This window comes from Henckelia pumila, chromosome 2, assembly GCF_033568475.1.
Source record: "Henckelia pumila isolate YLH828 chromosome 2, ASM3356847v2, whole genome shotgun sequence".
Classification (NCBI taxonomy): Eukaryota; Viridiplantae; Streptophyta; class Magnoliopsida; order Lamiales; family Gesneriaceae; genus Henckelia; species Henckelia pumila.
The window spans coordinates 139,346,589-139,368,927 of NC_133121.1; the positions used below are offsets into that span (position 1 = coordinate 139,346,589).

General features: G+C 35.2%; 4 protein-coding genes across 5 annotated transcripts; 2 read left to right on the forward strand and 2 right to left on the reverse strand.

Moving 5' to 3' along the window:
- Window positions 1–293: 293 nt before the first annotated feature.
- Window positions 294–1,334, reverse strand: LOC140884039 (fasciclin-like arabinogalactan protein 11). The gene has a single exon (XM_073290706.1). The coding sequence runs from the start codon at window positions 1,311–1,313 to the stop codon at window positions 573–575; it is 741 nt and encodes a 246-aa protein (XP_073146807.1). The 5' UTR covers window positions 1,314–1,334; the 3' UTR covers window positions 294–572.
- Window positions 1,335–2,198: 864 nt separating this feature from the next.
- On the reverse strand, window positions 2,199–5,101 carry LOC140883250 (uncharacterized). Its single transcript, XM_073289642.1, has 4 exons — window positions 4,573–5,101; window positions 3,256–3,340; window positions 2,665–2,706; window positions 2,199–2,545 (listed from the first exon to the last, which is right to left on the reverse strand). The coding sequence occupies exons 1-4, from the start codon at window positions 5,080–5,082 to the stop codon at window positions 2,481–2,483; spliced, it is 702 nt and encodes a 233-aa protein (XP_073145743.1). The 5' UTR covers window positions 5,083–5,101; the 3' UTR covers window positions 2,199–2,480.
- A 1,078-nt stretch (window positions 5,102–6,179) lies between these two features.
- LOC140877951 (beta-galactosidase 8-like) lies at window positions 6,180–11,333 on the forward strand. Its single transcript, XM_073281550.1, has 19 exons — window positions 6,180–6,405; window positions 6,487–6,582; window positions 6,775–6,887; window positions 7,050–7,116; window positions 7,194–7,286; window positions 7,436–7,579; window positions 7,820–7,908; window positions 8,002–8,107; window positions 8,184–8,271; window positions 8,441–8,559; window positions 8,682–8,846; window positions 8,994–9,226; window positions 9,312–9,421; window positions 9,608–9,717; window positions 9,796–9,906; window positions 10,002–10,103; window positions 10,209–10,423; window positions 10,521–10,866; window positions 10,947–11,333. The coding sequence occupies exons 1-19, from the start codon at window positions 6,235–6,237 to the stop codon at window positions 11,052–11,054; spliced, it is 2,586 nt and encodes an 861-aa protein (XP_073137651.1). The 5' UTR covers window positions 6,180–6,234; the 3' UTR covers window positions 11,055–11,333.
- Window positions 11,334–13,829: 2,496 nt separating this feature from the next.
- Window positions 13,830–19,590, forward strand: LOC140877952 (serine/threonine-protein kinase GRIK2). Of its 2 annotated transcripts, XM_073281551.1 has the most exons (12): window positions 13,830–14,368; window positions 14,619–14,853; window positions 15,093–15,490; window positions 16,047–16,121; window positions 16,205–16,249; window positions 16,656–16,730; window positions 17,472–17,559; window positions 17,639–17,763; window positions 17,923–18,018; window positions 18,279–18,461; window positions 18,546–18,624; window positions 19,075–19,590. In XM_073281551.1, the coding sequence occupies exons 3-12, from the start codon at window positions 15,197–15,199 to the stop codon at window positions 19,218–19,220; spliced, it is 1,206 nt and encodes a 401-aa protein (XP_073137652.1). In that variant the 5' UTR covers window positions 13,830–14,368; window positions 14,619–14,853; window positions 15,093–15,196; the 3' UTR covers window positions 19,221–19,590. The 2 variants fall into 2 exon arrangements, with proteins under 2 accessions (XP_073137652.1, XP_073137654.1); XM_073281553.1 differs by lacking the exon at window positions 14,619–14,853.
- The last annotated feature ends 2,749 nt before the right edge of the window (window positions 19,591–22,339 follow it).

Sequence of the window (22,339 nt, forward strand, 5' to 3'; positions counted from 1 at the left end):
ATATTTTATTTATTTTTAAAAGAATAAAATAATAATTTATTTTTTTAATATAATATTTAATCAATCAAATCAAATATACTATAATCAATCAATCAAATTCAATATTATATTAACTATAATTTCTTATTTATTTTTTATTACAATACATTACTTATCCATATATTATTTATCTCATTACTCAAACCAAACGGTACCAAAGAGTATATCTTATATTATCCCAACTTTATAATAAAGCAATATTCTCATCAACATTTATTAGGAGCTTCAAACAACTAAGCAGACATTTCGATTATTTCAAACAAATCCCTTAATAAACATAATAATCTCATAATACACAAATCGTAAGTACATAAAACCCAAAAAGAAAACAATTAAATTGGGGAAAAAAAATAGTGGAGAAAATTGACTCGATGTTACAAAATTTAAATTTAACTTTTGTCCCCATGATCACGGAAATTTAAACTGGGCCTCAACTCGGCCCATCACTTCACATTTGAATCAAAACCCAAACCAAATCATATCATCGGAAAATTGGGCTCATACACTCGAACAGCAAGAGCGCCTTAAATTCGTCACAAGTAAAATATTCCAAATAACGCAGCTCCAAAGGCCACCGCGCCATGCACAGCATCACCAGTTGCCCACGAAGAATCAGCCGGAGAATCGGTAGCGGCAGCCGAAGGGCTACCGGACGCTTTTTTCTTCTCCGTACCCCCCGCCACGGGCGCGGGAGCAGGAGAAGGCGGGCCGAAGATGCTCAAAGGGAGAAGAACCTTGTCCACCTGATACACCGCCAGCTGATTATCCGTATACACGGTGTTCCCCAATGTTGCATCGGTGACACCGGTGGAAATGTTAACCTGGTTGCCGGAAGTCGTGACGTTCAACGGGAACTCCCCGTTTCTGGTGTCCCCGGCCTGAGTTCTCAGTGGATTGCTTACAGTTTGGAACTGTGACAGGGACAGGAAAGTTGGCAGGACATGAAACTGGGTCAGTGCCACCTTATCTTGATTGGTTAAAGTGTTGAGAGTGCCCGGTTTGAGGTTCGAAAAGGCGTTATCGGTCGGAGCAAAGACCGTTAAACCCTGGTTGGAGTTGTTGAGTTGGGTATCGATTTGTTCTCCTAGTTGTGTGGTTTGTAGGAGACGGATGAATATGGCGAACTGGCCGCCTTTTTCGAGGATTTTGGTTATGTTGGTCGGACCAACGGGAGCGGTGGCCGGTGGCTGAGCTAAGGTTTTGGTGCATTGGAGGATCATAAGTAGAAAAAATGGAATATATGGGAGAGAGATCAAAGAGATGTTTTTGGCCATTTTTGTTTGTAGAATATTGGAGAGATTAGAAAGGTGGTGTGAATTTGAAGAGAAGGGAGAGTAGGGTTTTTATGGGAATGGGATAGTTTGGTGAAGTGGCATTTTAGTTGGCAATTTTTAGTTACAAAAATGAGGTGGACCGTGCCCAACATGGTTGGTGAGAGGTTGAAGTATCGATTACAATTGAAATTATTAGCATCTATTGTGGTTCAATTGCATTGGTCCATTGCATATAACTTAGATTTTAGAATGATCTTTTTATATATATATAAAAAAATGCTAATTCTTCATGCATCCACTTGAAAATTTTTAATTTAGAACAATATTTTAGTATTTTTAACTTAATTTGTATCAGTACAAAGGACAGGGAGAGAGAGTAGACATAACATGGGATTGCTTAGAATTGCAGGGAATAGAGGACATTATCAGGGGTTCAAATGCATGATTGTTTTCTTTCCTTTAGTTGTACAGATAATGGCTTTAAATGTAATTTGGTTGAGGCAGGCTTCAGAGTTAAGTTTTCTTTAATGATTATGCCAGCATACAGTTTCAATTTTGTGTCTGATGTTAATGCGATTCCTTCTCCCACCTTTTAAAATGGACATCTCTCACACAAATTATATGATTTGATTCAATCAATTTGGGTTGGAGGTTAACTTTGATTGAAGGGTGGGGTCAAATCGTGTAAATAAATAAATGATACAGCACAGGAACATTAAACCTAAACCAATCCCAATCAAATTACTGATCAGTGTAGTAAAAAGTTTGATATTCTATTTTCGTTATTAAAAATTAAAATTACTTGAACACAAAGCAAATTGTTTTCGAGGTATTTCCCATGTTCAAAAATTCATCAAAACAAGCATATGCAAACATTCTATTAATGCTAATACATTCTATTATGTTATATGTAAAAGATTAGTCTCCGAGGACTATACATTGTATTAGAGAAATTGAACTAAACTATACAGCACGTATAAGCAAGAACGAGATATGAGGGCCTACCTAATCTTGAAAAAGAAGAAACAAATTTAAAGAATATGTATGTGAACTAACACTGGGAACTATTCTACAACCATGTCAAGCATAGAATAAACAATGCTGGAAGGTGTTCAATTAGATCCTACAAAGCACGTATCAGATTCTGCTACCGAGATTCCAACAAATTTACTTCTCCGACTCTGAAATCTGTGCTAAAGCGTCCTCGGCCTTCACCCTCTCGGGAATGAAATCTAATTGCAAAAACAGTTTCAAGATATGGAAATGAATCAAGAAGGATCGGGTAACAAGTAGAACATGAGATGCTGCTAATTTGTAAGAGTTTGTAATAAAGAAAGGGAAAGCACAATACCGGAGACAAAGTCAAATCTCTCTCGTTTAGAAACAACAGAAGCTGCACAAATTTTACACAAGAAAATCAATACACTGGATTAAAGTGAAAGTTCGATAGGTTCTGATAACTTTAATAGGTCTTATTTGAACCTTTGTGCAGAAAATGTGAGAAGACATTTTAATGTATGAGATATCCAAAATCCAGATAAAGAATGATGCGGTCTATATGTATGTTCCATATGCACCAGACATTCCCACATGATATAGCATCATATGATTAGTGTCACTTCTAGAAAATGTAACAAGAAATTATCACTCTAAAACAGTATTAACAGCCAGTTTCCAAATGATCTTCAGAAATGAAAGGGACACCCAGCTAACATTTCAAATCTTGAATGTCAATAATTTAAATCCTTTAACTTCATAACTAAATAAAAAAACATACTGAATATTGATAACATAGATACTAAATCATGAATTTTGCCATGAAAAGTTGAAATGTGAATACAATGATGAACATCATATGCAACATTGAACTTCAGATATAAATACACCACATGGAACGCATTACTTTAAAACATATCTAACAAAACTATAGAGGGAGCATTACATAAATGGTCATATGCAATATAACTTTTGCGATCGAGAAATGCACAAGCATAAGCCTCCCTGCTGAACAGTTCAAGAAACTTCTCCTGCAATTGATAAGCACTATAGGTCATAAACAGTAGCTTAAAAAAACAGTAGGTTCAAATCAAAATCAAATCTAAATGGAAGCTTTAAGTTTTGCTACAATCACAAATTATTACCTTACCAAATGATGAACAATTACCAAATATTGTCAACCAAAAACTATAATCAGAAGCAATCCTATCAAGTACCATCATAAGTATTCCATCACATTTTGGCAAAGAACTCAAATACATAGATTAACAGTACCAAAAATCAGCAGACAAATTTCAAGGACAATAAGATGAAGGAAATTACCAGAAAATAGCAATAAAAGAAACTGATCCAGACATTTCTGCATTTTTCCAAGTTCATTTGGGGAACCATGTTCACCATTGTGTACACCAAGATCCTAGGGCTACAAGCATACATTTTAAAAATTATCCTTTTCAAGCTTTTACATGCCTTGTCCATACCGATCTTATTTCCAGGAAAAAATTCAACATAGCAAAACACATTCAAAATATCTTCGGTCTTCGCAATATATTGTGGAAAAAGGATAATCAAGAAAGGGATTCCCTTCAATAAGTTGAATCTCTTAAATCATTAACACTTATGAACTCCTTTCCAGGAATGGTTTCAAATGCAACTTCATGGCAAAGTTGACGCATATAGGACGTAAGAAACGGTATTGCAAGAAATTTACAAAAATAGAACATCATATCAAAAGAAACGATTCCTAATGTCTGTTTGATTTTCAACCGAAATTAGAGAATGCACACGTTAGCCATAGTCTACACTTTGAATGGCAAAAATCCGATTCCGATCTCACACAAGAATGCATCTATACAACTTTGTTATGCATAAGCATCTTTGAATAACTACAGTAGAATGCAAAATGTGTGATGCGGATGCCAAAGTCATTTTTAACTTGAATCCACCAACAATTACAACACATCTGCAGCCCATGTACCTACAACTATCAACGAAACTAATATCATGATAAATTCTTACAGAAGAATTCATGTGTTCCCAATTGCCGGTTAATCGAAAGGACTAGATGTTTTCTCCTCATAACACAACATGGATTGATTCTCTACAGTCTAACCAGAAAACACACTTTGATGGAGCAGTCCTTTCATGAAGGTCATCAAAATCACCCAAAATTCAACTTTAGACAATTTTTTCGCACCAAACATTAAGAAAAACGTCAATTCAAACTCTAAGAACAGAGGTTGGAATCGATTAAAAGGCATACCGAAGCTCTGTTAATGACGTAAACCGCCTCCTGTGAGAGTCGAACATTAGGAATCTCGCTCCGAATAATCCGACTAACGCGATTCATTGGAAATTTATAAAGAGCATCCTCGCTCTTCCCTTCCGCCTCTACTTCTTCCTTTTTCCTTTTCGTTTTGCCCAGATTTTTCACTTCCTCCTTTTGACCTTTTCTCATATAGCCATTGATCTTTCCAACAAGTACTTTTTCCTCATCTTCGTCAGAAGCGATTGTCCCATTCTCCCCGCTCCCGCCCACCTCCTCGCTTGATTCCACAGCGTCACCGTTTTCAGTGTCCGTGCTTGAAGAAGGAACCACGAGATCCTCAGGCTCTTCGCCCTTAATATGGCCATTCATAGGCTTTTCATCTTTAACATGGCCATTCATACTTATACTCCTGCTTCTGCTTTTAGTTTGATTGGTGCTGGAAATGGCGCCGGAACTTTTCTCTTTGAGCAGTTTTCGGCTTTCTTGCGCCGCCGTCTTCCCCATCTTTCGCCGCCGCTCTCAATTTAGGGCCAAACTACAAATACGAGCACAAATCACAAATAGTTAATACTAGACTATTGGGCCGTCTAATGGACCATTCTTCTTGGGCCTTTTTGGACCACAGAGCAGGCTACCAAATTGAAAACGATAGAATTAGGAAGTCAGTTAAAAAATAGTTGACATGTTTCCCTAAAATCTTTTTAAAACACCTCAATAATTTTATTAAAAATTTGGTATTTGGTTGGAGAAAATTCTAAGCCCACTATTCCGTTAAATTATCGTTACAATGTTTGTAATTTGTTATATATTGTATTAAAATATTTTTCTACATAAAATAAAATACTCATTCTACTAAAAAAATACACATTAAGAGTGAATGATTTTCAAATATATCAAGGTTACTTTTGGGTTCATGGATGAAATCCATGAATTTCAATTTTATTGTGGGAAAATTGTAAATTTGGTCTTGTATGTTTGTCACTTTGCGATTTTGGTCTTCTATGTTTTCATATTTCAGTTTTAGTCCTGTATGTTTTGACTTTTGGCAATTTTGGTCCTTTTTATTCGAAAATGCTTACGTGACACTATATACGTCAGCTCCAAATCAACACTGAATTGGTGTCACGTCAGCGCTACGTCGGAAAAAGGACTAAAATTGCCCAAAAAAATAAAGATAGCGGACTAAAACTGAAATCTGAATATATAAAGGACTGAAATCGCAAAGTGACAAATATAATAGAACTAACTTAAAAAATTTATCATAATTAACATAAAATAACTTATAAACGTGTAGGTGGTAAATTTCAAATTTATTATCACCGAAACCCAAGTTTATAGTGTGCAAAAAAAAGAAGAAGAAAAGAATGCTTGTCCTAATCTTAGAAAAACAATGAACTAAATACGTGTGAATTTCCAATTTTCACTATTTTTTGCATCAAAATTCGACAAGACCAGCGGAGAAGTAAAACAGAAAATGCATCAAACGCACCAAACCAAACACGAAGAGAAACTCACTCAACAAAAGCCAACACAGCACAAGTTTCACACTATATATATGACACCAACTAACTCAAACAAAAGTAGGAAAACAAGAAATCACGACCTCTTTCTCCGTATATTTTTCGACCATATTGGAATTTAGAAACCATATATACAATGGGAAGCGAATCTCCGGCGGCGCCGTTGCTGGTCTTTCTTCTGTTATCCGGCATGGCGTCGCTTTGTACAGCCGTGAACGTGACGTACGATAATCGGGCGTTGGTGATCGACGGGAAGCGTCGAGTTTTGGTCTCCGGATCCATTCATTATCCTAGGAGTACTCCTGATGTGAGTGTGCAGAAATGATCAATTTTTATTTAATAGTGTTTGTATAATGTATAAAATTTTGTTTGATTTGCATGCATGCAGATGTGGCCGGATTTGATACAGAAATCCAAGGATGGAGGACTAGATATTATAGAAACTTATGCATTCTGGGACCTGCATGAACCAAATCGAGGCCAGGTTAATTCTTCCAGATCTTTCAAATTATGCTCAAATTTTATACAAAATTATTTTCAAATTTAAGCTTATATATATATTTCAATAAGAACAACAAAGTAATGGGATAGATTCCATTTTTGTATCATCATGATATCTAGTTAACACATGCTATATAAGCATATCGAACTGATCGGTGAAGAGAAATATTTGCAGTATGATTTCACAGGAAGAAAAGATCTAGTAAAGTTCATAAAGTTGGTAGCTCAGGCTGGCCTATATGTTCATCTCCGAATCGGACCTTATGTATGCGCTGAATGGAATTATGGGTACGTAAAAAATACTACAATATTCTCTGTTATGTAATTTTTTTAGAACTTTTGTGTTTGCAGATTTTTCTTGCATTCCAATGAAAATGGTAATTTTTTTTTTTCTAATATGAACTTAATTAACAAATGATTTATTGATCTGAGTTTTCTTCTCTAACACAGTGGATTCCCCATTTGGTTGCATTTTATACCCGGTGTTCACCTTAGAACCGACAATGAGCCATACAAGGTAATTGATTGGTTTCCTGTATTTATGATTGGGTTACTAAGTTAGCGTATGAATGACATGATTATTTTACCTTTTAGGCCGAAATGAAGCGATTTACGACCAAGATTGTGAGTATGATGAAGCAAGAAAGGCTGTATGCCTCACAAGGGGGACCGATTATTTTGTCTCAGGTATTATAGAAGGAATGATTCGTATAAAAAAAGACATGTTTTTTGTTAGCTCTGAATCTTTTTTCTGAAAGGTGTGGTGGCATTTCAGCATTCTGGTATTGATGATGCTTTTGTTTTGAGGAACTTAATGATAGTTTTTTTCATGGCAGATTGAAAATGAGTATGGCAATGTTGATTGGGAGTATGGTCCACAAGCCAAAACTTACATAGAATGGGCTGCCCAGACGGCTACATCCATGAACACAGAGGTTCCTTGGGTCATGTGTCAGCAGAATAATGCTCCTGATCCTATGGTGAGTCGGCCCGTCTGACTGTATAGCACATCGATAGAAATCTTGTCTTCCAACTGTTTTACACATTCAGAGATTTGAACTGTGAACTTAGGTTCCGACTCACAATATCTGTTCGCAATGAGTTTACACTGCCTTTGTTTAATGAAATCTTGGTTGGTATTGATAGAATGCATACTTATTCTCGTTATCGTTGCAACAGTTTGATGTGTCGAATAAATGCATACTTATTCTTGTTTGCAGATAAACACTTGCAATGGCTTTTATTGTGACCAATTCACCCCAAACTCTGATAAGAAGCCAAAAATTTGGACGGAGTTGTGGAGTGGATGGTAATATTTCAGCCCTTGAGTAGCGTCTTTCGTTGTAATTTTGTATATGTTTATACCAGAAGTTATGAGGTATCGCGCGTTGTAAAATGACAGGTTCACTTCGTGGGGCGACCCTATTCCATATAGACCTACTGAAGATGTCGCTTTTGGTGTTGCGCGATTTTATCAGCTCAATGGAACCTTAGTCAACTATTACATGGTCCTTTTTGTATTCATCATTGTTTTAGTGGTGATCATCAGAACTTTTTCAAGAACTTTCAGTTTCATTTCTGCAGTACCATGGCGGAACCAACTTCGGCAGGACGTCTGGGGGACCTTTCATTACTACCAGCTATGATTATGATGCTCCTATCGACGAATTTGGTATACCTCTTCCTTTGGTTACATTGTGCCACGATAAATACAATCATTCTTTACCATAGCAAACATGATTTTGTTGTTACCAAAGCATTTAAATGTAATCAGTTTCATGGCTTGATGTGAAATTATGTGGAAAATAATCAACCCCTCATTCTGGTTTTATCATCCTTAGGTCTTCTTAGGCAGCCTAAATGGGGTCACTTAAAAGATCTACACGAGGCCATAAAACTTTGTGAAGAGCCAATGGTAGAATCGTTTGGCAATACGACGTCTCTTGGCCCGAATTTGGAGGTAAAACTTCAACTTTCAAATCCATTGATTTCCTAAAACAAAGGCTGACATTTTCTTGCTTGAAAGCTTTGTTCTGTTAAGTGTTTATTGAGGTATAACATCTGGAATTTCCGCTGTCTCAGGTCACGGTTTACAAAACTGAATCAGGGCAATGTGCTGCCTTTCTAGCCAATTTGGGTAACCAAACAGACGCGACCGTGAGCTTCAACGGCGATTCCTACGACTTGCCTGCTTGGTCCGTTAGCATATTACCTGACTGTCAGAATGTAGTATTTAACACTGCTAAGGTTGGCCTGGCACGAGCCCTTCTGTTCAAAAATATGAATATAGAATCATGATACTCGTTTTCCCCCCCCCCCCCCTTTTTTTTTTGCAACTTTCATATGAAGCATCTTGGATGATGTTGTTTGTATAAATGTCTTTTCAAACGATAGATCAATTCTGCGACGACCATACCAAAGTTCATTCATCAAGCTTCACAAAACGGTACATACTCTGTTGCATCTAACCAAAATGGTACCACTTCTGCTGGTCCACCTCTCTCACAATGGAGTTGGTTCCGTGAACCTGTGGGCATTTCAAGTAAAAGCGCCTTTGTATTACTCGGGTTGGTGGAGCAGATAAATACTACCGCTGATAAAAGCGATTACTTGTGGTATTCTATGAGGTACATATATATATATTCTGTGTCATGAAAAATGCAATTTCTGAGAAAGATGAGTGTTATTTGAAGTCTTTCTCTTGTTTCCCAGCACCCAAATAAATGGGAACGATCCTTTGCTTCGAGATGGATCTCAGTTACTACTTCATGTTGATTCACTTGGTCATGCCCTATATGCATTTGTCAATGGACAGCTTGCAGGTTATCGAATTACTCGCTCATAATGCGAATCTCACTCATTGACATAGTTTACAGCCAAGGGATGACTCGAAAAGAGAAGGGGACTCAAATAAAAAAGGATCTAAATCTTCTAAAGTTCTTTCATGTTTCAAGGTCACGGTTCAACAATAGTTTTCCGGATGAAAATATTAACTGAATGTTATGTAGGGAGTGGAAAAGGCAGCAACAGCAACAATAAGGCTTCGCTAGAGGTTCCGGTGTCCCTCGAGCCTGGAAACAATAAAATAGATATCTTGAGTTTGACAGTAGGACTAAAGGTCTCAACTTTCTGAGCTCTATTTTTCAATATCAATGAGTTGATTTATCTTCTAATAGTATGGTATTGCCTAATCCAGAATTATGGAGCTTTCTTTGATTTAGCGGGAGCTGGAATTAATGGCGTGCAGTTGAAAGGTGCAAGTAATGGCTCAACGATTGATTTTTCCTCAGAATCTTGGACATATCAGGTTGCGGACTTCAACTTTATATATAGTATTCAATGAAGTTAAAAGTAATTATGCAATCATGGTGAGGTTTTCTTACATGGAAATATGCTAAACAGATTGGTCTGAAAGGGGAAGAAATAGGCCTGTCCGGAGGAGGTTCACCGATGTGGATTAACGGGCCTGTTTTGCCTAAGAAGACACCTTTGACATGGTACAAGGTGATGACATTTCTCTCTGCTCCGCAAACTCAAAACTCCTTTCTCTATAGTGCCATTCTTGGCTATATTTCCCCTTTCTGATTCAAAGTGAATCTTTTTCCCCAGACACTGTTTGTTGCTCCTGGTGGAACAAGTCCATTTGTGATAGACTTTACAGGAATGGGAAAGGGTCAAGCCTGGGTAAACGGGCAGAGCATTGGACGATATTGGCCGTCCAATGTTGCTAATCCTAATGGTAAATGCACCGATACATGCGACTACAGAGGAAACTATGACCAAAACAAATGCCTGAAAAACTGTGGAAAGCCAACTCAAGAGCAGTAAGTCACAAGAAACTACACATTTCTACTTAAAACTTTTTAGTCTAGCCAGTGACTGATACTCATGCAGTCTTAATGAGATTGTTTAATCTTGCAGATACCACGTCCCGCGATCATGGCTTAAACCGTTTGGGAACGTCCTGGTGCTATTGGAAGAAGCCGGAGGCGATCCAACCGCTATATCTTTTGGAACTAGAGAAACAGGACATATATGTTCAAAAGTTTCAGAAAATTACCCCATCCCATTAGATATGTGGAGCTCTGTCTCTGACCACTCACGAGGCAGCACCAATGTGAAACCGACCCTTTCTCTCCAATGCCCCTCCCCTAATCAAGTCATATCAGAGCTCCAATTCGTTAGCTTCGGTAATCCTCACGGAGCATGCGGTAGCTTCATACATGGTCGATGCAGGAGCAAACGTGCTAGGCGAATCGTCCATCGGGTTGGTCCTCCTTGTTTTTTGACACCACCTTATCATCAAAATCCCTTTTGCTCACTTGAGATTACAAACTCTTTTTGCAGGCCTGCATGGGGAAGGCAAAATGCAGTTTTGAGGTCTCTGTGAATACTTTTGGCGACCCTTGTGCAAATGTTACAAAGAGCTTAGTGGTAGAAGCTTCGTGTAGTTGAGTCGCGTCGGGTTCCCGGATACAATCGAAGCATGCATCTCAGCAGGAGCTGGGGATGAAAATTTTCATTTCTCAAATTTAGAGTTAGTTCATACTTGAGGCTGTTACATGTAATACTGGCCCTGTTGAAGTTGTTCTTGAGGAACTGTTTCAGGTGTGGTCAGGAATCTAGATGAGTAAGATTATGACAAAAATAATGTTAGATTTCATGTTGTAACTTCTTCCATTTCTAATTTGGACATGGCTTGCCTTTTGTTTATTCACAGTTTTCCTTCCAAGAAGCAAGTAAAAAATTATCCCCATCTTATCTTTCTCCCACTTATATTTTGAATTGAATATTTCAATAATTTTAGAATGTATTTAAGGCATGTGAATAAAATATCTACACATTAAACTTTCAGAATCACGAATTATGTTTCTTGAATTAAAATTTTCATTGATACTGATATTTTAGACAGACTATATATGCGTGTGCATACACTATAATTAGGGGTGTCAATAGAATTAGCCCAAAAAAATTGACCCCGAGTGAAATTGAACGTTCGTTTATATACACTATGATTTGGGGTGTCAAAAATAAATTCGACTAGAAAAAAAAATGGGGTTAGGGTTGAGGGTTTTCGAGCTCGGGTCAAATTGGGAATTGGAATCCGATTAAAAAAAAATTAATAGAGTTGTGTCGAGTTCAGGTCAACACGTTTTGACCAAATATGACCTCAATTTTTTTTGAATTATTTTTTATTTATTGATTTAAATTATTGGCTACATTTTAATATATCGTATGTTTGAAGCAAAATTTATTGTATATTGATATCATAAATTTTCATTATATAATATTTAATTTGTAAATGCTTGATTTTTTTAATAATGGTTTATTTTGTATAGCAAATATAATTTAAATTTTCTACAATTAGACTTTTAAATTTAAATCAGTGAGATTTTGTTATTATGTGTTTAAATTAAAATATTTACTATTATTATTATTATTATTATTATTATTATTATTATGTGTTTTGAATTTAATTTAATTATTTTAAAAAAAATAAATTGGGTTGGTTTGGGTTAATCTGATTCGGAAACCGGGTTGGACATTTTTGGATTAAAACATATATAATTAAAACACTAGTCACTATGCACATATTTTATGTATAAATGTAACATGATCATATGAATATTATATATATTGTGTATATTTTGTTCTTAAAATTCTTGATAATAATTTTTTCTTTTTTTCTGAAAAACAAATTTAAGAACAAATTATATGTATTAAAGCTAAACGTGTGAGAAAAAATTATGAGATTATAAAGACTTTACCAAAAGAAGTTAAATGTATATTCTCGGAGGATTACAACTGTGCCAGAATCATCTCTGATCATACTCCCAAAGCCCATTCTCAGAGGATTTGTGAAAATCGCCGCATCCACGTTGCATTTAAGAAAATGAGATGGTGGCTTTGTCCAGCTGGTTGCACCAATATTTGTGTTAGAAGATGCAGTGGTCGAAGTCCCTGAATGTGCAAAAATGTAATGGCTGATGACGTTAAGCTCATTTGATATTAAGATCTCCAATTTAGGATGAATAAGAAAAATAAAATTATGGTTTAAAAATATGCTCCACCAAATAATTATCCATTCGTACATATATCTCCTACAATTGTTAAAACAAATTAGACAATCTCTCGACCCACCTCACCACATATATAAAATAAGTAAGCTAGATTGGTTTTCGATCCGTCAAAATAATCATTCGAACCCGACCCTATTTCGTTTTAACCGTTCCATATTCTCTCCATCAGCTTAAGAATTATGAAGGATACAAGGAATTGTAAAATTTACCTTGTTTTGGTAGCCTTGAAACAAATCTAAATATTTTGAATATATTTATTTTTTTGTTTTTTAAAAAAGAAACTACTTGGAACTAACTAGATTGGAGATTTTGTTCACGCTATTATATGAATAGTGTCCTTAATTAGCGCTACCTTAGAACAACAAATATATGGACTCATGTAAAAAATACACGCGACTCTATAAATAGCACCGTAGCAGGAGTACTGATATCATCCAAGTAAAAAATAATGATTTGACAAAATGTTGCAAGTTAGGCCATTAATTGAGAAAAGAAATGAAAACGTGATGGCATATATATCTCTAGTTAGATCAACATTGAAAAGAATTATAGAATGGTCTTCAGATCTGAATGACCCTGTATAATCACTACATAAATTACTCTACCTTTGCTTTTCTATATAGTTGTTTTCCTCATATAAGCATGAGAGGGGTTTCACAAGGAAAAAAAAGGCATACTTACTCATCGTCTAGATAACATAACAATCTGAACATATGTACATTATTTATCGTTCAATACGTGTACACTAGTCAAACGACTCAAACCTATGGTACATGGATACAACAATTTGCAACACATGGATGCAACCATTTCAAGTAACATTGTTATCTATGAAATTTAATATTTGTTTTTCTTTAAATAATGAAGAACACTCACATTAATGAGTAGGAATATTGTAAGATATTTTCACATATCTTTATTTGTGAGACATGTTAATCATATTTCATTTTTTATAGATGACCTAAACAAAAGTTTCGTATCACAAAATTGATCCATAAGATAGTATCACGCGATTTTCGATATCAATCTATCTCGATATCAAATAAGCTAGGAGTTGCGGATAATTTACATGTCTAGGGGGGGCTATATTGATATTGAAAATGACATTTGATTTTTGAAAGAGCAATGGATAGGTGGCATGTATGAGCGAAATAATTGGGAAAGACACGGGGTTTCCCATCGAACACAAAAGTAGAATCCAAACGAGGGACCCAAACCCGCCTCGACATTTTGCCATCGCCACGCGGCCCCATCTCCATTTCCAGTGATGTGTGTGCATATTTGTGTGAAACTCCATCAATTGGACCTAATAATTGCATTGTTCGGCAGAAGGGGAGCAGAATCTCATCGAAACATCGGCTTCTTCGCAAATCTAACCAAACACCTGAGACCCGTCCATAGTTCCATTCATTGGAGTTGGAATTGCAACTCGGGAATCATTTTTTTTATTGTCAATTCTTTCCTGAGTTCCCTCGTCTTTTGTTAGCTGAATTTAAAGAAAAGGGCTTGCCTTGGAATTGGGATTTAAGTGGAGATCCCACCTGCTTCTCCGTTGTTCTTATCATTTGGTTAATGATTTCTTGGAGTTATTTTTATGGGTTTTTGAGACCCGGATCGTTTGTTGATTTCTGAAGCGAGGGATTTATTATTGTCTTCGTTAGTCGTTATCCTGATCTCAGGGTTGGTAAGGTAAGTAAATTCTTGTGAGTTTAGGCTTCTGTTGATTGGAGTCGTCGTCAAAATCTTTTAGATTCATTTGCTATATCTTATGGATGCAACTCATTTGCCATTTCTTCGAATGGGAACAAAATTTAAATGGACCTGATTGAGAAATTACATTATTTTCTCGTTTGTTGAAGTTGTAATATCGCCATCTTGATTTAAGAAAATACTCAATTGGTTTTGTTGTTTTCTATTGTCTGATTTGTGGTTGCGAAAGGCGAAGGAATAGTTGTTTTGGACGAGCAGGAAATTGAAGGCTTGGTCCGCACTGATACATCCTCCTTAGCATATTGTTGCATTTATCAAACTGAAAACAGAGGGTTCGATATGTTGGCATTGAATTATGCGGGGATCTATTGGATCAATTGTTTCATGCATTTTTCTGAATGGCATCCAAAAGAATCGTGCATTTGATTGTAAAGCCCAAGTTGTGTGTTTTCCTTGGAGAACAGGTAGTAATTAACTTTAATTCAAATTTGGAATACCGGATATATCTCAGTATGTTTTGTGATATGTCATGGTCTGCTGGAATAGATTAAAATGGAGTAATTCCATTTGCATTTACTGGTCATAATGTACCGCTGCAGCTGTGGCCATGTATCTTTTTATTGCTTGTTGAATGAACCCTCTGTTTTCATGTTTGATAAATGCAGCTGTGGTCTTAATTTTGAATTTGTTATTTTTTCTTCAGGTTTGTGGGATCAAGCTTGTAGCTGGTTGTGCATTGCAATTTCTCAGTTGGGACTTCTAGTTTTGTAACGTTTAGGATAATTTAGTTGAGCTAAGTAACAGAAAATGGGTTGCTGTGAGTGTTTTGGTTTCGCCTTTGCAAAAAAACCCAAGAAGGTTATCCGACCCAGTAGGAGGTTATCCAATGACACTTCCCAGGAGTTCTTGTTGGATGAAGAGACAGGCGATGAAGAAGATGATTCTTATGATGGCGACATGACTGATATGGGGAATGGGGGTGAATCTGATTTCCAAAGTCCTACAAAACGATCAGAGGAAATTCTCATGCACCGGATGCAGAGTGGACTTGTTTGCAGAGAGATCCCCGTTAAAGAAACTCGTAGTGTCCTTCGTTCAGAGGTTAGCTACAGCACATCTATTGTTATTTTTATTCCTCACTAGTACTTGCAAATAATAATCTTCTAAGCTGTTGTGGGCTATCACTCTACAATATTTGCTTCATGCGGTGCCAAGCAAACCTTGACAAAAATGAGAGGATTTTAAATTTTCAAATTGCCTTCTGAATTTCTGACTCTCTCCCTGCTCCTGCAATTTTATTTGTTTTTTGGTGCTTTTTTCGGCTCCTGGGTGATGACAAAGTTTATTCTCCAAAATCAATCTAAAGAGGCACCGGCCGCCATTAAGTGTGTTTTTGATGGATATTATAAAAAATTTACTGAGTCACAATTAAGTATAGCATCTTAGAGCTTCTTAGGAAAACAATGTGAATGCTTCGTGTTTGCTGAAATTTAATGGGCATTTGTTTGTTGGAAGAATTTGATTGCTCTTGTCTGCATCTTTTATTATAATTATCTACGTTTTTTATATGGATTAAAGGAGATTTACTTTGATGGTAGTAGTCTTGTATTCAGTATTGGTTAGTAATCCTGCTAGTATTTAACTTGTATAAATGCAGGATGAAAACGAAAATAAGATGGTTAATGAATATGTCCGTGAAAGCAAAATAGGCGCTGGCAGCTATGGAAAAGTGGTGAGTCTGAATGTTATAGATACATGCCTTTCTGGGTTTCTTGTATGAGATATCACATGTAATTTGGGGCCTTGAATGTGTAGAATCTCTATCGAAGCCGTTTGGATGGAAAACACTATGCAATAAAGGTAATGTCTTTTTTCTGTCTTGCTCAAATCTTAGCTATTTACATCTGCAATCTCTTAATTCATATAAAATCTCGTCTAAACCTTCTTTTCGGTAACAAAAAATTTTCCTCGCTCTGATCTGTCACCTTCTTTGCACATAATTAATTGCGAGGTGATCTTATAATTCAAATATGAATGCGCTCAAATATGTTGATCAACGTAGCACTTTATTTGGCTTTATGTCGGGGTAAATTATAGCGCTCTAGAAGTCAAGAGGTATCTGGATGATAAAATAACGTTCTTATATTTATTGTTAACGAGTCAGTTACAGAAGAGCAACACTATCTTTTTGTCATAAATGATTTATTGATTTTCAAATGATAGCCTTATGTGATGCCTGCCAGCAATTCTCATTTTCTCAACACAGGTCTTTCACAAGTCTCATTTGTTAAAGCTGAGAGTTGGACCCTCAGAAACTGCGATGACTGATGTTCTCCGTGAGGTACTTGAGTATTTCATTTTGTATGTCATCTTTTGGGGTATGTTACTAGTATTTACATTCATTCCGTGGAACCTTTATCGTCGTAATTATTATTATTAATATTATTTGCTTTTATTTTGCACCCCACCGCTTGTAAAGTCTTCGAAAGCCATTTATATATAAATTTCTTTTAAGATCAACTGAAGGGCGCCAGCATTGCTTGATCCTCCATTTTTATATTTTATTGTTGTTATAATATAGAATTGTTTGCAAAATATTTGTTTCCGATGAAAAATTGTTTGCCAAAATTGCATTTCCATCTTTTAATCACCTGTTATTGATCATACTGTCGCTCATACACAAACATATTCATTTTAGTGTTTTAATATTATGACTCTTATGAATAGCACTTGCAAATCCCTGTTGGATTGTCCCATTTATACCTTAAGCCTTTTCCGAATTTGATTATGCTTTATTTGGCTGTTTTTCCTACCTATATTAAAAATAAAAAAAAAAAGACCAAGCATGGCATGCTTTTATGTAAAACAGTAAAAAAAAACATACAAGGGAGAAGGATCAAGCCCTCCCTTATACAAACAAACAAACCACTGCGCTTAGACATTCAATACAAAGGATTGGAACGTGAAAATAGCTGACAAGTGAATTCTAAAAGCCTAACTTCTCAGAAATGCTCCTGGTGATTTTCTGGTTATCATCGATGCTTTCACCGTTTACCAAATAAATGAATTTCTGTGTTTTCAGGTTTTAATCATGAAAGTATTGGGTCATCCAAATATTGTCAATCTCATTGAGGTTATCGATGACCCCACAACAGATCACTTTTATATGGGTACTCTATACTATTCCTCCTTTCTACCTTATCAGTCGATAATTGTTGTTTATGTGACTATAAAACTACTGTTGTTCAGTTCTCGAATATGTGGAAGGCAAATGGGTCTGCGAGGATACTGGTCCTGCGGGTAGCTTAGGAGAAGACACTGCTAGGAAGTACTTGCGTGACATTGTTTCTGGTTTGATGTATCTTCATGCCCATGTACGATGTTCAGACATGGAAATTTTCAGAGATTTTCTGTCCATTTTCTCTTTTCTAGAATGTATTTTTTTTGCCATCTGAAAAAATATCTAATTTTACTATTTACGAATAAAAAAAAGCTGGAAATTAACTTAGAATGTTGTTTGCTAATAATGACAGAATATAGTGCATGGGGATATCAAACCTGATAACTTATTAATTACTGGTTCTGGCACTGTTAAGATCGGGGATTTCAGCGTCAGCCAGGTTTTTGAGGTAAGAAATTATCGGTGGTAGATTTCAGCATGAAGTATAAATATTTTACTTGTGAATTACCCATGGGATCTATCTAAAAATCTTTTGTTGGTATGTGTGTTTTAATGGTTGTATTTTTTATTGTCGGCATATGAGGTGGTCAACCGAAAAATGTATGTGAGGATCCAAATGGACTACTTTTGAAAAATTCACATCGAGTAATCTTTGTCTACTTATATGGTAGTTCTTTTCACCACTATGCCTCTAACCTTTTGCATTAGGGTGATCACGATGAGCTTCGTCGGTCTCCTGGAACTCCAGTATTTACTGCACCAGAGTGTTGTTTAGGTACAACCTATCGTGGAAAAGCTGCTGATACATGGGCAGTTGGAGTAACTTTGTACTGTATGGTTATGGGTAATTACCCTTTTCTAGGAGAGACTTTACAAGACACGTATGACAAGGTATGCGGAGTCAAGTCACAATCTCACAATTCTTCCATCTTTCCTAAAGTTTCATGTCCATTTAACCGATTTTGCTCATGTCAGATAGTAAATAACCCATTGTTACTCCCGGACGATATGAACCCTCTCTTGAAGAATCTGCTTGAGGGCCTTCTTTGCAAAGGTCCGGCATTTGTTGGTTTCATTTTCAGTATTTATGGATATGTGTTTTGGAAAAAGTAAAAAAAAAAATTTAATGTAAAGATTTCATCAACTTAAATCATAGTTTAATACATCAGAAATTAAAGAAGTAGGTGGATGGACCCGACACTTGACCAGGAAAAAGTAATTTATGAATGTAATTTATGAATGGAGAATTTTGTGAATGAAATAATTGTTAATAGATGTCATGTCATGTAAAAATTTATTGGTCAGTGAAGTTTCATCATATGATCATATATATAGAATTATTTTAATGGCGTGCGAGGTATTTTACAAATTTAAGATATAGTGTATCATGTTATATAGTATATGATTTACTGATTGAGTGCATTGCAAAATGATGGTAAATTTTCTTTTTCCGCGCGTGCATTACTTCTTTTTGTTTCCCCAATTATTTGATTTTATTCTTCAGATCCCACACAACGTATGACTCTAGAGGATGTTGCCCAGCACGAGTGGGTCGTGAGAGGAGATGGGCTGATTCTCGAGTACTTATGTTGGTGTAAGCGCAACAATCTTGAGACAGGAGTGTCTGCAGAGCGCGAAGTTCATGCTTGAACTTGACAGATGCTAAAACAAGCGTTGCTGCACTGAAGGAATTGGTAATACAAATATTCGTCACTTTGACAATTGGAAAAGTATACATAAATTGAATAGGGATGCTTATAGGAGTTGGTGGCTAGAATGCAGATGAGGTTAGGGAGAGCTTTTAGTCGATAGGGAGATCATAGTGTTTGTTGATGCTTTTGATTCCCAATTTTTCAGTGTGTGGGGATTGTTGTTTTTTGGGTTGCAACTCCAAAATTTATTTAAGAATTCTTATTTTTGGAATAGTTTTAGCTCTAGCTAAATCTACTCAGAAATGTCCTATTCTGTAAACTTTGGTTGTTAAAGTGTGTTTAGGAAAAGCTGCTACATTTTGACATTGGATCAAGGATTTGCTGGTGAGACAAATTGGTGGAATAAGCTTTTATATCAAGTATTTACATTGGTTTTTATTTTATATTTAGGAGGAAAATATATATCAAATTTCTAGTTCAAATGTAGCTAGAAACAATATTTTTTATCCAAAAAAAAAAGAAAAGGTTTCTGATTTCTAATCTACAGCATTGATTTAATCAATAACATGGGCAATAACAATACAGTCTAATTAATTCATGTATCTTATTACGTAGTATGGATGAATCTTCGGTAATATATTCTAGAAACCGAAATAAAACAAGATTTAAACAGTGAAACCATCTGTGCTTGCTGAATCCGATCAGATAATGATTGTTTATGAAGTGATAATTACCTAGAAGTCATTTGTAACAGTGTTCTGGATACGAGGAAGATCACTTAATTAAGTCGGAGCATAGATTCACACAAAAAACGAGAGATTGAGACGTTATTTTAAGGCTATTGTTATAAGAATACATTCAAAGGTGAATATTTACCAAAAAATGTGTGATTCATGTTTTTACGGTGGATCTCATAATTCATAATGAGGAGAAATATTCCACTTTAAATGCACACTTAAAATGTTATCTTTAGAATAAAATGAAATTTTTTCCATAGTATAACAATGTTTTGGGACTTCAAACATTTTAATGATCACTTGATTAGTAGTAAAAACCAACCTTTATCACAAATTATAACCAACCATATTTTTTTATATATATTGATTGATTGATATATAAATACGGCTATGTGATTATATCTAACATCTAACACATGAAAAGTTGGTAAAATGACGTTTGTTTTGAATCGAACCAAGTGATAAAACAAACAATATTCGACACTTGGGCATGAAATGTGTCCTAAAAATGCTGGAATAAACATATGGTCGCAACATCTTTAAAATAGTGACGAGATTCATATACATATGTATATATGGTCGGTAATTGGTCATTTAGATAAGTATCGATCAATTGATAAACATCGGTTCATATTTAAAGCGAAGTTGTGAGCACTTTTTTCATTTTTTATGTCAGCAAGTGTAAGCATCTAATTATGTTTGAGAAAAAGCTAATAAGAAAGCAAAAGTTGAGGTTCAAAATCATATATTCAAATATTATACCTACCAATTGGTTCCAAATCGCTGCTTAGTTGGAAAAAGTCTACTATTTTATATATATGATGAAATTTTCATGATATACAATAATCTCCAGTTATATCCCACCACTAGCTAGCATTAATAAAAATGGTATTTGTAATATTTCATTTCTATATATTTTCGTTTTAAATTGTTCACGTGATAAATGTTACAATAATTTTAATCAAAAAAATAATATGTTGAATCAACTGTGTTATCGAAAATTAAAGACGAACCTAACAATTGCGGGTTTATTTATCTTCTATGCAAAAATAAGATCATGTCCTAAGATTTTCTATGCAATTAATTTCCCCAAATCCTAAAGATTTTATTTTATTAAATAATACCAAAAGAAAAGGAGAAAAAGGCAAATGTAGGCAAGACATCACTAGTCACTACCCACGTACAATTAAAAATGGAAGAAAAAAAAAATCTCTCTTTAGGATTTCCGATATGATTTGGGTCCTATATAGCTCACCATTCTTTGATATTACTAGTGAAACGAAATTTAGGAGGACAAATTAGCTTGGTGTGATTTTGACACCATAATTATCCAAGCCTACTCAATAATTAACTTATTCCAATCCCACTTGGCTTAATTCGTGCCTCAATAATTAAAAAATGCCCCAACATTCTTGAATGCGGGCCCTTTAAAATCGTGTCACACGTTCACCTTTTTCTTGATTGAATTTTAAACTATATACCAAAAAATTATTTCATAATTGATATGACTAATTATAATATCATATTCATTGGTTTTTTCCCCTTCCCAAGCTCAAATATGCTCTCCTTAGTTGATCTCTTGTTTCTTGCACAAATAAGTGCTCTCGTTTTCTACTATATATATATATATATATATAGATGAAATATAATACGTATCGAAATTAAATTTGTAAAATAATAATAACATAATTTAGGAATTAAGTCTCTGATCATAATTTGGTGGGATATGGGAAGACTTAATTACCCAAAAATTCGAACAATATTAGCATATAAAGATGAGAAAATATTCAAAATTGGAAAAAACAAAATGGTTTAAGGAAACGTTTATAGATGTGAGTGAAACCTAGAAAACCAAGAAAAGTGATGTACACATTGGACCACGAACATGTGTCGAATCTCTATATGGTCCCCTTAACTTGGATGGGAATCATGTGATTTATCCAAACAAATCACATTTTTATTTACACTCTTTTAGTTGGTATCAAAATAAAATAAAACCATAATCTTTTTTTAAAAAAAAAAAAACCGAGGACTCGAAGTCGAACCGGATCATGTATATCTAAGTATCTAACCATGCCACGTTAATAAGCTACTCGAAACTTGCGTAACAAATCTGGATCGAAATTCTTGCTTTCCATTGCTTTTCATGCAACCAAATTTCACTTTGTATTCCATTGCTTTTCTTGCAAGCTTTAAGGATGATGCCATGCCCCATGCAAACTTTCAACTTTCCAGAGCAATTAAGCTAGCTAATATATATATATATGTATGTATGTATTTTATTATTATTTTTAATATAAAGAACCATTTCTGTTAAGTATATATTACATATATGGGGTATATAAATTATAAACATTGTGATGTTATAACTTCACTTCAC